We start from the raw sequence: 16,477 nt of genomic DNA, 5'->3' as shown, positions 1-16,477 counted from the left end.
TGCTAAGAAGCTATGGCACATTTACTTTATGAACAATTCAATCTAGCACAAACTCCTACATGTTAATTGTATTTTAATTTTTCCCTTTTACTTGCTACTCTTCATCATTTTTGCCTACCACCAATATAATAAATGAGTCCCCTACATAATTTTATTTATATTATTTTAATTACCCCAAAAGTGTATGATAGGGTATTTATCATTTTTTTTGTTTTTACAGTGTCCAAAAGTGTGCGGGGGCTTTGCAGAAAATACCAAAGAAATATGGTTCCTGCTGTGGAGGGCTTATTTTAAAAACTACCATCTTATTTTAAAAACTACCATCTACGTTTACTGTACATGTTCAGGCCAATGACAGAGCTGAATGGGTTTTAAAAAAACAGAAAAATTCCTACACATACACTGCATCTACAACAATCTATCATCTTTTTGTGCACACAATTCTTTTTAGAAAGCCATGGTTCTGATGCTTCTATTAGTCGCACAGTTTTTATCCCTTTCATTTCAAACAAATAATCCTGTTTTGTTTTTTTTTAAATTGTTCACCCAGGAACTAGTTGACTTGAACTGTGGCTCCAAGTGCATCAGTGGAGGTCAGGGGCTAACGATAAACTACTGAACTCTTCCAATTTTCTTTGCATGGGTAAAATAACATCCAATAAATTAAATCAGTATGGCTTACTTCATTTATTTATGTACGCTTCACAGCTGCAGCATTCATACACAAACATTCATTATTTTATAAAAAAGATTAAAAAATGGTTATATATACAAAATTATTTACTTTTTGGATTTTTGTTTGTTTTTTACAAAAAAAAAAATCCCCCAAATCCTAGGTCTATCTCCATTTTAAAATGCAGAGACCTGTAACATAGACCTGTGGTTAGTGTTGTAAAAATCATTTTTAAAAAATGGCCCTGGTTGAGAGAGTTAATGTATTAGCACTTTGATTTTTACAGGCCCTCCTTGTCATATATAAGTCCTCCATTCAGTCCTTTCTCATGAATGATGAATCCAGTATGGAGAGCAGGAAAAGTTCCACATTGCAGTCCCTACATCAGGCTTGATCCCACTTTATGTGCTACTTCTAAGTTCTGCATCTCTTGGACACAAACTTTATCTCTGAAAGGGGATGGCAGTGTCCAAAAATGTCATGTAATTTGTGTTTATCTTCACCTGCTAAAAATATCTTTTAAGTCAATGCAATTATTGAAACCATTTCCAGCCTAAGTGAAAGTCATTCAACAACCTAATCATGATTAAAGACCTCTGAGGCCATATAACCATAAATATGCCTGAACTTAATGTGACTTTTCATTTTATATACAGGATTTTAAAAACAACACACAATTAAACATCATTAAATCATCTTATTTACATTTTCATTGGTGCTATAATTGAGCTGTTTAACTATTGCAGTTGGCTGGTTTACATTACCCCATGGTCCCCCGCTGGTGGCATATAGAAAGCTAACCATCCTGACTGGCTGGAAATGGTTTCCCCCAATTTTTGTTCTTTTTTTTTTCCTTTCTCACTTTTCTGACAAACACCAAATTTTTTTGCAAAATGTGTTGTGAATACTGGAGTCCATAGTTTCAAAATGATTCAATAATACTCCTATAAGTGATAGAAAAGGCACAGTAAGTTAGGACTTTGGCTGAAATGGTGAATACCCCCATTCACCATTTAGCATTCAGCGCCTTGAGTCCTGCCACGTCCTGATCCAGCGGTGATAATGTTTTGATGAATTTAATGAAGTTCCCTTTCCCGATGAGGAATGTTTATAGTAATATTTCTTAGAATAAGTCCTTTGGTATGTGGACGCTGTAAAGGGAGAACAAAAAAGAAAACTGTGAAAAAGAAACAAAACAAACTCTTCAATCTGAACTTCAAAATGGCTAATAAATAGTACCATTATACTTTATGTTAGGGTACCATTCATTAATGTTTAATAAAGGGTAAGTAAATGGGTAACTGATAGTATATGCATGTTACATACAGAAGCACATCAGCAGAAATGCAATCTATTGAACACTTAGATTCTAAAAAAGTGCTGACAATTCAGCTTTACTGTAATTGCTATAATTTACCATATTGATTTTTTAATGTTCCTTATGTTAAGTGATTACGTGAGAATCTTAGCTTTCACTTCAAGAAAAATTGAAGTCAGTTTCCAATCTTGTTGATTATAGAACTAAAACTTGCAAATACTTCAAGTATGAGAAAATAAACAATTTCATTCATTTCTGAGGCCTGCTTCATAGCTTTTGTATATGCAGGGCTAGAACACTAACAGAACAATCTTTAATAACTAATTTATAATTTATGAAAACCTGTGTTATACTTTATTTACCTGTACATTAGTAGGTCTATAGTTTCTGATATAGCATCAATTCTCTAGAAGACAACTTACGATTCATGCAGGTAATTTTAGGCAGATCCCATCTTCCATTCCCTTGACAACGAATGGTTGGAACGTGACGCTGGATGAAACCATCTTTGCAATGGTATCGAATCAGGGTGTTGATTTCATAACGAGGTTTCATCTTTCCAAAGGTCTTTGCATTTTCCACAACAGGAGGTTGCCCACAAGCAACTATGAATAAAGGGAAAAAAGCAAGTTCATAAGTTTATAGGGCTCATTCCAAAATGTAAGCCTGGCTTCACTTAGTTTTTTCCCAGGAAAGGGACCATAAACCAAATTCAGATTGATAAATAAGGCACATAAAAAGGATGGAATAAGACTTCAGCTGAACTGCAAAAAGAAGAAAAAAAACAAAGAAGATCTCCATGCTACCAGCCACAAAACTCATAACATTAGATGCATAAGTTCATTTCTGACATAGTTGGACTTCAAATTAGGAGCCTCAAAATATTAGGTACCTCAAATTTGGCTTCTGGGAATGCATGGAAGCACTACAATCTAAATTGCTACATGGTAAAACTTTGCTATGACCCAGCACAGCAACTATAATCACTTTCAATCAAAAAGACAGCTTCAGCAGGCAGTGGTGGTAAGGATGCAATCTATCTTTTGTCTGGTAGACTAGTGCTGGAGAATGCACATATGAATTGCCAGATCTTACTACTGGGGCCTCCTAAACTTAAGAGATTCAAACCTGTAAGTCCCCCTTCTATGGAGATTGCCCTCACCAACAAACTACTACACAAGAGGGTAGGAACGCACCTCTACCCCTCCTATTAAAGCTAAGCCAAGAGTGTAAGCATCAGAAGTCTAGAATGAAACCAAGCAAGAGGCAAACTGAGTCTGTAGCCCAGTGTCTTTTCTCAGGGAAAATTGTTCTTTGTGTAACAAGTGTCTCCTGTAAGTGCATAATAGATCTTTGAGCAGTCACCAAAACTCAGAACTCCTCCTTCCAAACTGAGTGTCCTAACAAAAAAGAGGATACTGAGCTCTGGATCCAGAGTGGAGGTAAGTAAGTGTGTAACACTTAGTCAAAGCCATCAGTTCTGGTGAGGGGTGGAGTTCAGATAAATCCTGGTCACTAGCAGATTGTGAGAAAATATATTCAACTGGAAACTGAAAAACAAACCACGTAATAGTAGAAATTGATTTGTTCCAGTTTTAAGCTACACCCTTTTTTTGGTGGTGAGATCTAGTGAACAGGAGTTGGTAATATTTGTTGACATGTGGAAAAAAAGTTGCCGGCCCACCCAATAGGTGTAAGCCAGCTGTGTTGAGATCTGAAGAACATATGTGTTGAGAAGCTGTCTTGGAAATGGCCAGTATGCAAGAGGTCCTTTGGGTACTTTATTTCTCCTTTTAGCACAATAGATGGGAAAGAGAGCATGGTTGTGTTATCTTCAAACAGAATATGGGCACAGATTATTATTGCCTTTTTGATACAAATACATTTGAACGTCCTTTATGCCAGACATCATCTAGAATTTGCTGTCTTAAGTTTGTAAAGTAGGAATTTAAGATATGAGATGTATTTCAGGTAATATATTTACCTGTTCCTTTCTTGCAGGTATACGTAAGGTGATAATTGCATGGTACATCATTCCACTGGCTGTTCTCATGCCAAATTATAACAACACAGTCTTCTCCAGAAGAAAAGAAACTATCTGGCTGGTTTGGCCGCCAGTTTTCATATTGCTGCAGAAACAAGGAGCAAAGTTATTATTCACAGAGTCAGGATATGCTTACATTCATATTAAAGCAGGTCACATAATATTACCTCTGAAAGGGAGTGAATTCAATAGTTTAACTTAGGCACTGAAGTACAAATTAAACAAAACCAGATGTATAATATACTTCTGCTTCAGTTAATTGAATGTGTCAGTGGGGAAAAAAAAAAGATTATCAAGCCAAATTCTCAGCTGGTGAAAACTGGTTTCAGATGTCATCAATAGAGCTACTCAGACTACCTGAAATGTGGCCTAAGGTTCTCAAATATGCTTTCTCTAGAACTAGACAAGCAGATATTACAACAAACCAATAATGAAATGTCTACCATTGTAATACATGTCCAACTGCTATTGTCAGTCAGTCACAATGAACTGCACCAGATGAGTCAGATTTTGATGTTCTTATTTCAGTAAGACTATCTGTGTGCTCTCAAGTAAGTCACTGAGCAAGGTGCTACTTAGTGGGTGTGTCTATATGTGCATTTATTGCACACTAACTTACTGCACAGTAAGCAGTTTTTATGCTGGCATTTACATTTACATATTACAGCACAGTAAAGCTGTGTGTGGACAGACTTGGGAATAAAGTTGGTCCCAAATCAATCCACACACACAGGTAACTGTGCAGTAAGGTATCTATATGTACCTTATTGTGCAGTAACTACTCAAGCACAAATTTGCTAACTGCATGATGCACCAAACAAACATCATGCAAGTAGAAAATTTATACCCGAGTTGGCATAAATCACCATAGTTACAGAGCAGGATGGGCATGTATGTGTAGACACGCACCCATACTGTGAAGTAATTGTCGGTTACTGTGCAGTAACTGTGCACATGTAGACATGTACAGTGGGTGCATATACATTAGATATTTACTGAAGAGCTGCCTAATTAGTTTTGCAGTAAAGTCTCCACGTCTACACATGCATTCCTATTAGGGTACAGTAAACTAATAAACACCGCCATAGGTTAGTACTTGTAAATACAGTACTGCACAGCAACACACGTGTAGACACTGATAGTGCTGGCTGGGGCACAAGGGTGCTTTAATGTGGGGCTAGCCAGCAGGCAGCTCCTGCACTGAAGCACTCTTGTGCCTCAGCCAGCCCCTCTGCAGCCCCTTGCCAGCCAGGCTGAAGCAGCCCAGGCTGGCAAGCTGACCCGCTCTGACCCTTTGCCAGCTGAGGCTGCGCCAAGATGGCTCAATGTTCTGCAGTCCTGAGTGCAGGTGTAAATGCAGCACCCAAGAGCAATAAACTACAGTGCATATTGCACTGAACTTTATTGCTTTGTATTAATTGCACATGTAGATGCACCCTGTACAAACAGCGATATTGGAAACTAAATGACAGTACATGCAGCACTTCTCAGCTCATCAATGCATTGTGCCATGCAGATATGACCATAGAGATAAATCTAGATCTGATCTCACAAAGAGCTTCACAGAGGCTCTTCTGAGATGATATTTAATAGATTCTGATGAGGCTGTGTGTAGGGACATATCAACCTTTCTGCAGGGGGAATGTACTGTCCTTTTACCTTTTGAACTGTTAAGCCAAATCCTACCGTCAGCAAAGTTGGTAAAAGATTTTGCAATGGTGGATTTGCAATGAGTACAATCTGGCACAGTAGGCCACAAATAGAAATTATTTTTAGCATCACCAAACAAGCTTGAAACAGCTGAGAAGTTGTGTTTTAGTGCCTGGTTTCTACCCAGCTTTTCTTATGCAGTGGTCAGAATGTGCTAAATTACAATTAGGCAGACCTACAGGGTGAAGGGAATCTTACTGGTCTCCTTTCTCCTGCATCAGACCTGATTTTGCAAGTCATTTTTCATTAGATACACACTCGTATAGAAAAAAAAAACAAGACATTCCTGCTTTTAACCAAGGTAATTAAGAGAGACAGACAGAGGAAATCATAGCCTCTATATGCCGTCTGGAACAAACCAAACAGAAAGACTGGCTGTTACTTTTCATTTTTTCTTTTTTAATTTTAAGTCTGTAACTAAGCCAAAAAGACAAAGAGGCACATCAACAGTGCCTTCAACCATGGTAGGGACGGTGCTTCACAGGTGTTATAAACCCACAAATGTAAGTACTCACTGTTTGGCATGCACCCAGTGTCATTCTGAGGCTGTTGTCTCTTGTGTGTTGGCTATCAAACACCCAGTTTTCCTCTAATAACAGCCACATCTGTTTTTTGGCATTTGATGTGTGTGGAGTAGGAGCAGGTGGGAGTCAGTGCATATTGGCAGCAGTCCTGTGCTCAGCATGCCCAGTGGGGATATCTATATAGCAGAAGGCAGTTCCATGCTGAGGCAAGCAATGCCTGCTCTATGTGCACTACCTTCCAAATCAGAAGCAGTATTGTGCTGTTAGAAAGTACAATGGACGCATCTGTAACCTATGCTTGACTAAGAAGGCTACGCTATTTCTGGTTCAGGGACTGCTGCACGTGAAATGCATGCCACGCTTCTCAGGTCAGCACTGCCTGGTGCCATGCCCTTAGAGATAAATCTGAACCTGATCTTAGAAATATCTCCACAGAGATGATTCTTAGTAGATTCTGATGAGGCTACATGCATGAAATCAACTCATACATATTTTATTTCAGAACTGGGTCTTAAGATCATTCATACAGTCTGAAATTATTAATACATAACGAAATTTATGCTGAAGTGGAGAATTTAGTCTGCCTACATGACAACTGAGGATGAAAAGTACAAATGCAGAAATTGGTCCATATTTAAAATCTGTTTAATCCAGGTGCTTAAAGGAAAAGACACGGGAACCCTGCAGTAGGCAGATATGGGTAATTTTTCTCCCCACATCTGGATTCACCCTGGGCTCTAGATTAGTAGAACAACTAAAGATACATCTTTCTGCACTGGAGACATCTTTTTAGATTTTTCAGCATGGTATATTTAAAAAAAATGTATATACTTTAAAAAGAAAAAAGGAAAGATTTGGAAGAATTTAATAAAGGATAAAAATAACTCTCTTGAAGAACATATAAATGCCAGATACTAACCAGGCAATCAGTCCCTTGTGTGGTCGAAATTACACAGTACCCCAATGTTTATAGATAAACTCAGCACTTGTATTTTTTCTGACCAGACCTTGTCCTATATATGCCATAAACATTTAGCTTTTTTTCACTTTATGATGTAACCAGAACTGGGTGCCTTTGTGAGCACATTTTAGAAATAAAGTTAATGAACCGCACATGAATAGCATATATCTTATGGTGAAGCAAGCTATTAAAAAGCTTCATGTTTACTACAGTATGTCATCAATTTACTACAGTATGTCATCTTAGCCAGAAGAGTTTTTATTATCTAAGCAATTCAACTGTAATATTTTGAACTGAGTTGTACTGAATTTATGACTGGTACCAACTCATAAGTGGGACTAAGGTAATTTCTCCATCTGCATCTTAGTGTTCAGCATCACTGGCAAAAGACATACCCAGGATTAAGGAGCAGAATTCAGCATTTCACAACAGCTGGTATACGGGAAAGCAAATCCCTCCAGCACAGTAGCTGAGCATGACGTGCAAATGTGCAAAAAACAGGGATCTGTAATATAAAGGACTTCCTGTATCACCCTGTATGTAATAACAGCACAGCTCTACAATGCAAAGTAATGCAAAAGCCAAAAATGGGTGTGTATGTGGAGGATATGTCTAGGCATAGTATGAGTGACAGGATGTGTCTACATGTTGCTATATGGCAATGTTAGTACTGCGCCAAGTTTTACTAATTGGCCGGGGAAAGTATTAAACACAGGACAGTAGCTGCCCATACTGTGGCATATGGGCAGTACATGCTGAGATTCACCAACTATGTCACCATAGTGGCATGTTATAGCCAGGCAATGCACCACTACAGCGACATAGCCAGCGATCACATGTAGACCCACATAATCAATATGTCGCCAAAGTGTGCCATAGAGCAACATGTAGACACATCCACTGTGATCCTGTGGATTTTCTCAGTGCTCATTCAAAACAGGCATTTTGCTGATTGTTTCACTGGCTACAGACAGAAATTACACATAAACTGATGTAAGTGATTGGAAACTGGTTCAAATCTGTAACACAACAGAAGTTTAGTGCACATAAACCACTTTCAAAATGGCCTGTATGAATGTAGTATCGGACTTAACTACTACTTCTTCACATGTTTCTATACCACATTTGACCATTTTGTTACACATGCTTGTGCTCATTTATTAAGGGGGCCATAGCAGAAGTGTTCACATTGTGACCCCTGCCAAGTTAATACCTGTTAATACCTATGAATTCTGCTAATGATCCAAACCACAATTTGACAATCAAACAACTGAATTAGGTTAAACTGGTTTATGGAACTTTTGCCCCAGATCCTCTCCAGATTTAAGTCAACTCACAGTTCCTCAGCATCCCAGGGTGTTTTGCACCTTTCCTACAACCTCTTTCCCCCTCTCAGGGTGGGCAGGAAGGTTTGGCCCAAGCTGTCTGCTCCAGCCAAGCAGGAAAGCATGCTCTAGCACTCCCTGAGTTCTGGCCTGGGCCACTACAAGCATGTGGCTGCATAAGTGAATGTCTGTTCACTTGGTTATCACTTCAATCTACACAGCTTAGATTAACCTGTGAATCAATTCAGTCTCAGGCTTTGTGACTGTGTACTTAGCCACTGTACTCATTCAGGACATCTACACTGTATCTGTGTCATGCCTAGAAGTGATGCTATGAAGTGCCAATCATTTCCATGTGCCAAATTTTGTAGGTGCTTTAACTTTGTGCTGCTTGTGGCAATACGCATGCCCTAGACAGAACCTGAGAATAGGGTGCATGCTCAGTCCCACTCCAAGGTGGTAATATTGCTGCATTTGTGGGAACCTGCATGTGCAGAGCAGGAACAACTGGACAGGGCACTTCCAGGTGTGGCATGAAAACAGTGTGGATACATGCTTTGAAAAAGAGAGACAACAGCCAATAGAAGTCAATAGAAAGACTCCTATTGATGGAAATGGAAATTAAGTCAATGGAAAGATTCCTATTGATTTCAGTAGGCTTTGCAGGTAGCCTTAGAGTTTTGATCCCTCAAAATACTGAATGCTTCTGTGAGGTTCTGATTGTTTGTGGGAATCAAGGACACTAAGCATATCACACAGGAGCCTAAGTTGAGGGTCAAAATCACCCCACTGGCTTAATTCCTAAACACACAAAAAGCAGTTTGTGTGAGTTATGCATGGCCTGCATAATGACTTCAAACTTTTTGTTTGTTTTGTTGGCAAGACTGCAGCCTAATGGCACAGGATCGTATCTAGACTTTGTGGTTTTTCCATGAATGTCTGATATCCCCCAGCATGATATGCTGTTACCTCACATCTAATATCGTCATTGCTCAGATTTATTTTGGCCCAACAGTTCTGATTTTGCTTGGCATTAATGCCAGAATTGCTTAACATAGGAAGTTCCAGATTGCTGAACTGCTTTTTTTAAATCTCCACCCAGCTCCTTCTGCAGTTTTTCAATACCTTATTTAGCCACACTTTGCTGATTAGGAGATAAGACTGAAAAAGATTCTCAGAGTTTCTATGGCATGTATTACTTGACAAATGCATTTCTAGCCTCTCTTTTTTTTTGGAATGACATTTTCTGAGGACACTAAGGCTTTGATTCTCTTCCCTGTTATACTAGTATACATCAGGTATAACACCACTGAGATCAGTAAAGTTACATCAGCATAAAACGTCTATGCATCAATAATTCAGGCCCAGTGTTTGTATTCAAAGCTATCCCATGTCTATAATCACTGCAGTTGCAGAGTTTAAAAGCATTCCTCATACTTGCAATAACATATCCAAAATACTTGATTCAAAATACTTGATTCATAATTTGTCTGTTGGGAAACAGTGTTCAAAATATCCTAAACAAAGCATCTTTCTTTCTAGTGGTTATGACATTTGAGATCCTTATATTTCAGCTCAATTACTGGTGTCTACAAAAATATACTGTACCAAAAAATAGAATATTTCAAATCCATTCCTTGGCAGCACTTACTCTTCAGATTTTTTTTTAAAGACCATAGTCAAAAGAGATCAGCAGCCAAGCTCACAGATGGATCCAAAATGCACTGGCCCTTTTCCAGATACTCTTTTGCTAAGTTTTATCTTCATGTAAATTGTTACTGTCTCCACAGATCAGTGAAACCATTACTAAGGATTTTTTACTCCTAGATTGATAAAATGTAAGTGACCCTGAAGCCTTCAATCAAACTATAAATGCCATCTTACCCGTATTTTAGCCATTTCTTTCATAAGATACAATCTTTGTTTCTGAAAACCTGAATATTAAATTATTAAAAATCAGATTTTTAATTAATACAAGATAGAAAAGGCTGTTACAGGATTGTACCCTTAACAAGAATACTGTTATGCCAGCAAACAGACTGACTGAAAAATCATTATTCTCATGGACAACATGAAAGCAAGGCCATGAGGAATGTAAATAATTCTTGTGGTCAAAATGGTCAAGTACATCCAAGCTGTGCATTTTGGCCATATACTGTTTGCCATTATGCAACCAGAGGATAACTTCACGGCAGAAGGCTGAGAATACCACACTTCTTCCTACCACAAAATTTGCTCTCTTGGGGTGGTTCCTTCATAGGATCTCCCAGAGCAGTACACTGGAGTTATCACTACCGTGGGGTAGTTTACATCATCCACAACTAGTGTTTCAGGCTTTACTCAGAGACAGGCAGATATTGCTGCTTTAAACACTCTTGGGTCACATGACCAAATTCTATTGTAATGAATGTTGACAGTCTAGTTACAATCACATGACTCTGAAAGTTAATCCTAGGGCCAGGACTATAGTTTCTGAATCTTAGTATGGTCGTTAGGAGTCACCAACTATTTTGCCATGTCGCCACTTCCAATCTTCAAACAATTGCTGGCCTTATTTCTATTTATACCTTCTAATTATCCACTAAGTCTTTCTGGCCAAATTTAGGTCCATAATTACTTTTTGGGAATTGGCACTGACAGCCTAAATTTTGCTATTTTCTAGGGTTACAGAACAAAAAGAACCCCTTTTGTGAGGAGGTGGTCCAGTGACAGACCTTCTCTAAAACCAGGGAGAAGTAGGTTCAGTTTCTCATTCACTTTCAGGCTTCCCATGCAACAGGAAATACATTGTCTAGTTTCTTGGTTCCTCATCTTTAAACCAAAAATAATGGTGTTTTCCCACTTCACAAGAGGACTGAGTCACTTAGATCCATGGAAATTGGAATTACCTCAGGTCCTAAATCAAATACAAAATTCTGTCAAGTCTCTATAGTCTTTGAAGGGGTTTTTCCTTACTTGGATTTGAATTAAACTTAACCACTCACTGCCAATTGTGTGACAGACCCTGTTTTAAATTAAATTAAGTCTAAGAAACAATCTGTTAACAGCTGGAAGCTAGTTAATTTTATTAGCCAGTGCTAACCTGTGTCATTCAGAAGTGTCACTCATCATCAGACTGAATAAGCACAGCTTTTCCACCAGGAACACATCTTTAAGGATTTCCTGATATACCTCCTGCCTTATAGTAGGTTAGTCATGACTCATGTATAATAGCTTAAGGTAAGTACCAATAAGTAATCCACTTAGCTCTGTAGATGTTTGCATATTGGCAAGGTGAATCTCTGTTGCTGAATAGCAGGTCAGGGTTTTTTTTATAGTTGTTCAGGGATAACAACCAGTCTTTTTTCTCACAAATACATATCAAGGGGCTAGGATCAATAGCTGGGATTTGACATTCCAGAACAGTCAACAGATACTGTGTATAACAGATACTGTGTATAATGAACCATAACAAAATAAACTGCTAATACAAACACAACTTAATAGCTTGACCTTTTTCATGTAAAGGCCAATGATCCCCTTTGTATAACTAAGCCAAAAATGTATTTACTAGAAACATTTCCAAACCTTATATTCACAGAGTTACTATTCTTCCTTCTGAGGGAGGGGAGTATTTTCAACATCTTTAACTGACTGTATAAACTTGTCCTAGAATATTTTTGGCACTTATTGCTGTGTGATATTTTTCTTCCCATTGCTGCCCTGTCTGGCTAGGGACAGAAGTTACACATAAACCTGTTTAAGTGATCAGAAACTGGTTTAAACCTGCTCAGTGCACATAAACCAGTTTCAAAATGGCTGAAACTGGTTTAAAATAAACCTGGTTGAATGAAGTATTAGACTTAACTGATTTAGGACAAAATGGTTTATGAAACTTCTGTCCCAGACCTCTGACTCGTTCTCACTGGGTGTGTCTACAAATGTGCTTAACTGCACAGTAGACAACTAAAATGCTATGGTCTAAAGCACCACGGTGTACATGTGTGATGCTATTAGACTGCAGCAAACTAATTTTCACTGCTGTAAGATAGTACTGTCAGAGACTATCTATCTTATGCCAGCAAAAAGAACTGTACCTAAATGCACATATAAATGCTGACCTGGGCATACATTGTGCCCCGGCAGCCCGAGGCCAAACCCCTGCCTGCTGCCTAGCCACAGGGGTCCACATCCTACGGGCACTCTTGTGCCTCAGCCAGCCCCAATGCTGCCTGACACCACCTCCCAGAGCCTGGGGCTGACTGCCTGGGTCTCCTGCCAGCCCAGGGCTGCTCCGCCCTGGCTCAGACTGCTGCAATCCTGAGCACAGCATCTGCACATGTGCCCCAGACTGCAGCAGTTGGAGTATCTACATGTGCCATTAAGATGATAAATGCAAGCGCAAACTGCACTAGAGTTTATCATGTCACCTTAACGGCACATGTAGATGCATCCATTGAAAAGCTGATACAGCATACCATAAAGCTGAGGCAAAGGAATCAGAAGTGGGCTGAATGTTTTCTCACTGTGAGCTGTTTCATCTTAAATTTAAGCAACAGTTTCTGAATACCATTTACTAATAAACTAAGCATTGGAAGCCTTAATTACCTAACGATTACTCGTTATTGTCTTCTTTCCCATAACCCTGCTAAGAGAATATACTTCTCCATAACATCAGATAAGCTTTAGAAGTTTTTATCAGGAAAGCCCACTGGCCCAACTACCCATTCCAGTAGGGTTCTTTTGTAATTTATTTATTGAAGTTAGCTCAACTTAGATGTTGTATCTCTTGTTTAGTGATGTCTTTCTATTATGCAGTTTTACATCTGGATTGACTGGTGCACAAGAAGATCAACTGACTCACCCCAAGTTACAGTAACTGGATCAGTTCAGATACCCCTGGAACTTATTTTCTATGGATAGGAACAGCCAAGGTATTTATTGTAGAGATATGATACTGTGTTGATAATAAAATCTTCACTTAGGCGAGTCTCAACATCACTTAATATTGAAAGATATCTGATATTTGCTTTGGGAGAGACAAAAAACTACTTTTTTTATTTGAATAGTTAATTAAGTACCAATCCCACAAAGACTTCTCCAGGTGCTTAATGTTAAACATGGGAGCAAGTCCCACAGGCTTCACTGGGGTATTCATGTGACCATATTCAGGAGGATATTTAAGAACTTGCTTAGTTTCAGATGCTTTAGTCCCACTGATCTCCACAATGTGGCTCCAATGATTAATTCAGTCTCCTACTGAAGTGCCTTGCTGAAAGTTAAGCAACAGATCTTTTGTAGGTGGAAGGCTTTATCATTAAGGGTGACTTTCTGGCTCCTTTGAATTCAATAGAAGTTTTGATTTGATTTCAGGATCTTACTCTAAAGATTTGGGCTTTAAAGCTGAAACTGCAACTTAGAGACCTTATTTATTGCATATTCATATCTTTCTAGAATTTTACAAGAAATATTAGCAGCCAAAGTAAAATGTATACAGTACAGCCACATCATTATTACAAATTCCCCAGGAACCTGAGAGGAAAGATCATTAAAAAAGGTGTTTGCTCAAATAAGATTTGTCAACTTGCTGCATTATAATAATGAAAAAAATAGTTTCTGATGCTGCAGTTGTTAAAGTAAGGTACATTAGAAAGTTGTTAATGTCACTCAGTGAAGATCTAACCCAGTGACTAGGTTTGGTATAAAATTCGTATCAATCTTGTATTTTGCATGGTAAGAATATGAGTTTCGCTTGGCATTTTGTTAAACCAATACCAAAATATGAGAACTCTTTTGTGAATTGAAGCTTTGTGCTGAGCAGGATTGGAAATTTCCACTAGATGGAGCTGTCTACCCATAGCTGAACTTATGTATTAAGTGCCTTTTCAATAGAACTAAACAGCTTTAAGATGCAGAGAGAATATTAATTCTCCTCTTTTTCTGCATGGTTCAAAGTCAATGGAAAGACTCCCACTGGTTTCAGTGTGCTTTTGATCAGGATCTCAGAAGTTAATTTTTATTGTGCTTCATATATTTTTAGGGAAGACTAAGTCATTGACTGTGTGTATGTAGAGGGCTATTTCCACTGACTGTTCTGTGTGTGTACTAATGAGACACTGATACTTTCTGTAAAAGTGGGGATTTTCTTAATGTTGCTGTCTACCAGGCAAATCTATGTTAGAGAGAGACAGTGGCAGCATTCTAACTTTATCACTATACAAAGTCCCTGTAATGTAGTTAAGATATTTCTAAGCAGTCTCTATTATATAGTAATGAGTAGTGTTCAGTTTGGGGCCCCTATTCTCTACTAGACAATCATGCTAAACTATAAATGCAAAAGGAACAGGAAACATAGGACCCTTGAAAGTAAGGTCCTATGCTTCTGTATGCCTTGTACTCCCCAAACACTCCTGAGTCTGACAAACTAGTTTCTTTTCCCCCTACTTTTGAGCAATTTATTAATTGTCTGACTGGCTGCTGCTCCTACCCCAGCAGTAGGAGTTGTTTCTGTTAGAAGGATACACAAAATTGGTCAAATGGTTTGGGGTCAGTGCAAATTATTACCATGATCTAACAGAAATTTGCTTTCTATTTGCCCTTTTAGAATTAGAATATAATTTAATTAATATTTAAACATGCCACATACAGATAATATAAAAGGACTGATCTGTGCTGAAACTCTCTCTCAAGCAGGCAGGTATTTTTCTGCTGAGCATAACAGAAATGACTAGTAAAGTATGTGTACTCTAGCAATTATACTAAAATAATTATGCAAATCAGAACAACACAATTGTGTTTTTGCATGTGCATCTAAGTGGAGACACAAACAGAAAAATATCCTCCATTTTATCATTTATTCCAAACATTATTGCAGGTTTTAAGCTGCTATGAGTTTCAGCCCAAAGTCAAATGCAATAAGGGTCAGAAATAATTGCCACCCCCACCCCGCTCTGGTAAAATAAGACAAACAAAAAACCCCCAAACTTTGTCTAAGAGGCTGCTTTGCTAGCCTGAGACATTCAGCGCTCAGAACATACCTGTCATTAAAGAATATACTTTAAATAATTTCTCTCCCTAGGAAATGAGCATCTTAAAGAGAGGCTCTTAAAAGAGGCCCTAATGACTGTGTATAACTTAAAATCAAAATATTTGGTAGATTTAAAATCCTCTTTTTTTCAAGGATTCTGTGGGACTCTGGCACAATAGGCTTTTTGTTTAGAGCAGCCTACGGTACTTTTTTCACTTGTTTGTTTTATTTAACTCTCACAGGCAGCCTACCTCCCTACAATAGTCTATCATTTTTGGAGGAAGGAGGGTAGAAGCAGGGGGGTTCTTTTTTTGTTCAGTGAATTTAGTCTTTCTGGGAGAGGAGCAGTTATAAATTTGTTTAGGTTAAAACAGTCTGATTTGCTGACCAGTAAAGGAAAAGAAAAAGAGAGGGCTTTGTTTTTAACATGAAACGTCTGTTTTTACGTAGCTACCTAACATTGGCAACTTGAAGTCCAGTATTACAAACATGAGGCATAACACTTGTATGTTGAAGGGAAGAAAAACTACCGTAAGGTCTCTGGACAGTTGTTAAAGTGGCAATATGCCCTTTACTTTCCTAGCTGGCAGCACTCTATGAGCAACAGACAATCTGGCCACAGACACTAGCCAGCTCCTTAATACAGCACTAATCTTGTGTAATGGGAGTGAGCTCACTGCCATACAAAGCACTAATTATCAACAGCATTTTCCAAAGGATATGAATAACTCCCCCTGTGAGACAGAAGCCTGAGGCACAACCCCAAGTAGCTATATGTGCTTAATCCATAACATGAATCGTTCCAATGGACTCCTTTACCGCTGTGCCTATTTGCAAGGGTGCTTAATGATGAAATACTACAATCCAAATACAATGGAGGAACTGCCAAAAGCAACACCAGATTTTTTCGATTTGG

The 16,477-nt window shown here is 38.4% G+C and overlaps 1 protein-coding gene across 2 annotated transcripts in view; it reads right to left on the bottom strand.

Annotated features, from left to right (window-relative positions):
• Positions 1–672: 672 nt before the first annotated feature.
• Positions 673–16,477, bottom strand: part of VCAN (versican) — a 150,121-nt gene continuing 134,316 nt past the window's right edge. For both annotated transcript variants that reach the window (XM_019532324.1, XM_019532325.1), the window contains 3 exons: positions 3,976–4,120; positions 2,414–2,596; positions 673–1,824 (listed from right to left, as the gene is read on the bottom strand). In XM_019532324.1, the coding sequence (XP_019387869.1) occupies positions 1,694–1,824; positions 2,414–2,596; positions 3,976–4,120 (459 nt within the window). In that variant the 3' untranslated portion in view covers positions 673–1,693. The remainder of the gene's footprint in view (positions 1,825–2,413; positions 2,597–3,975; positions 4,121–16,477) is intronic.

The sequence above is a fragment of the Crocodylus porosus genome, unplaced genomic scaffold, assembly GCF_001723895.1.
Source record: "Crocodylus porosus isolate Cpor-Errol unplaced genomic scaffold, CroPor_comp1, whole genome shotgun sequence".
Classification (NCBI taxonomy): domain Eukaryota; kingdom Metazoa; phylum Chordata; order Crocodylia; family Crocodylidae; genus Crocodylus; species Crocodylus porosus.
Note: the sequence above shows the minus strand (reverse complement) of the source record. Positions and strands in the feature narration are given on the sequence as shown.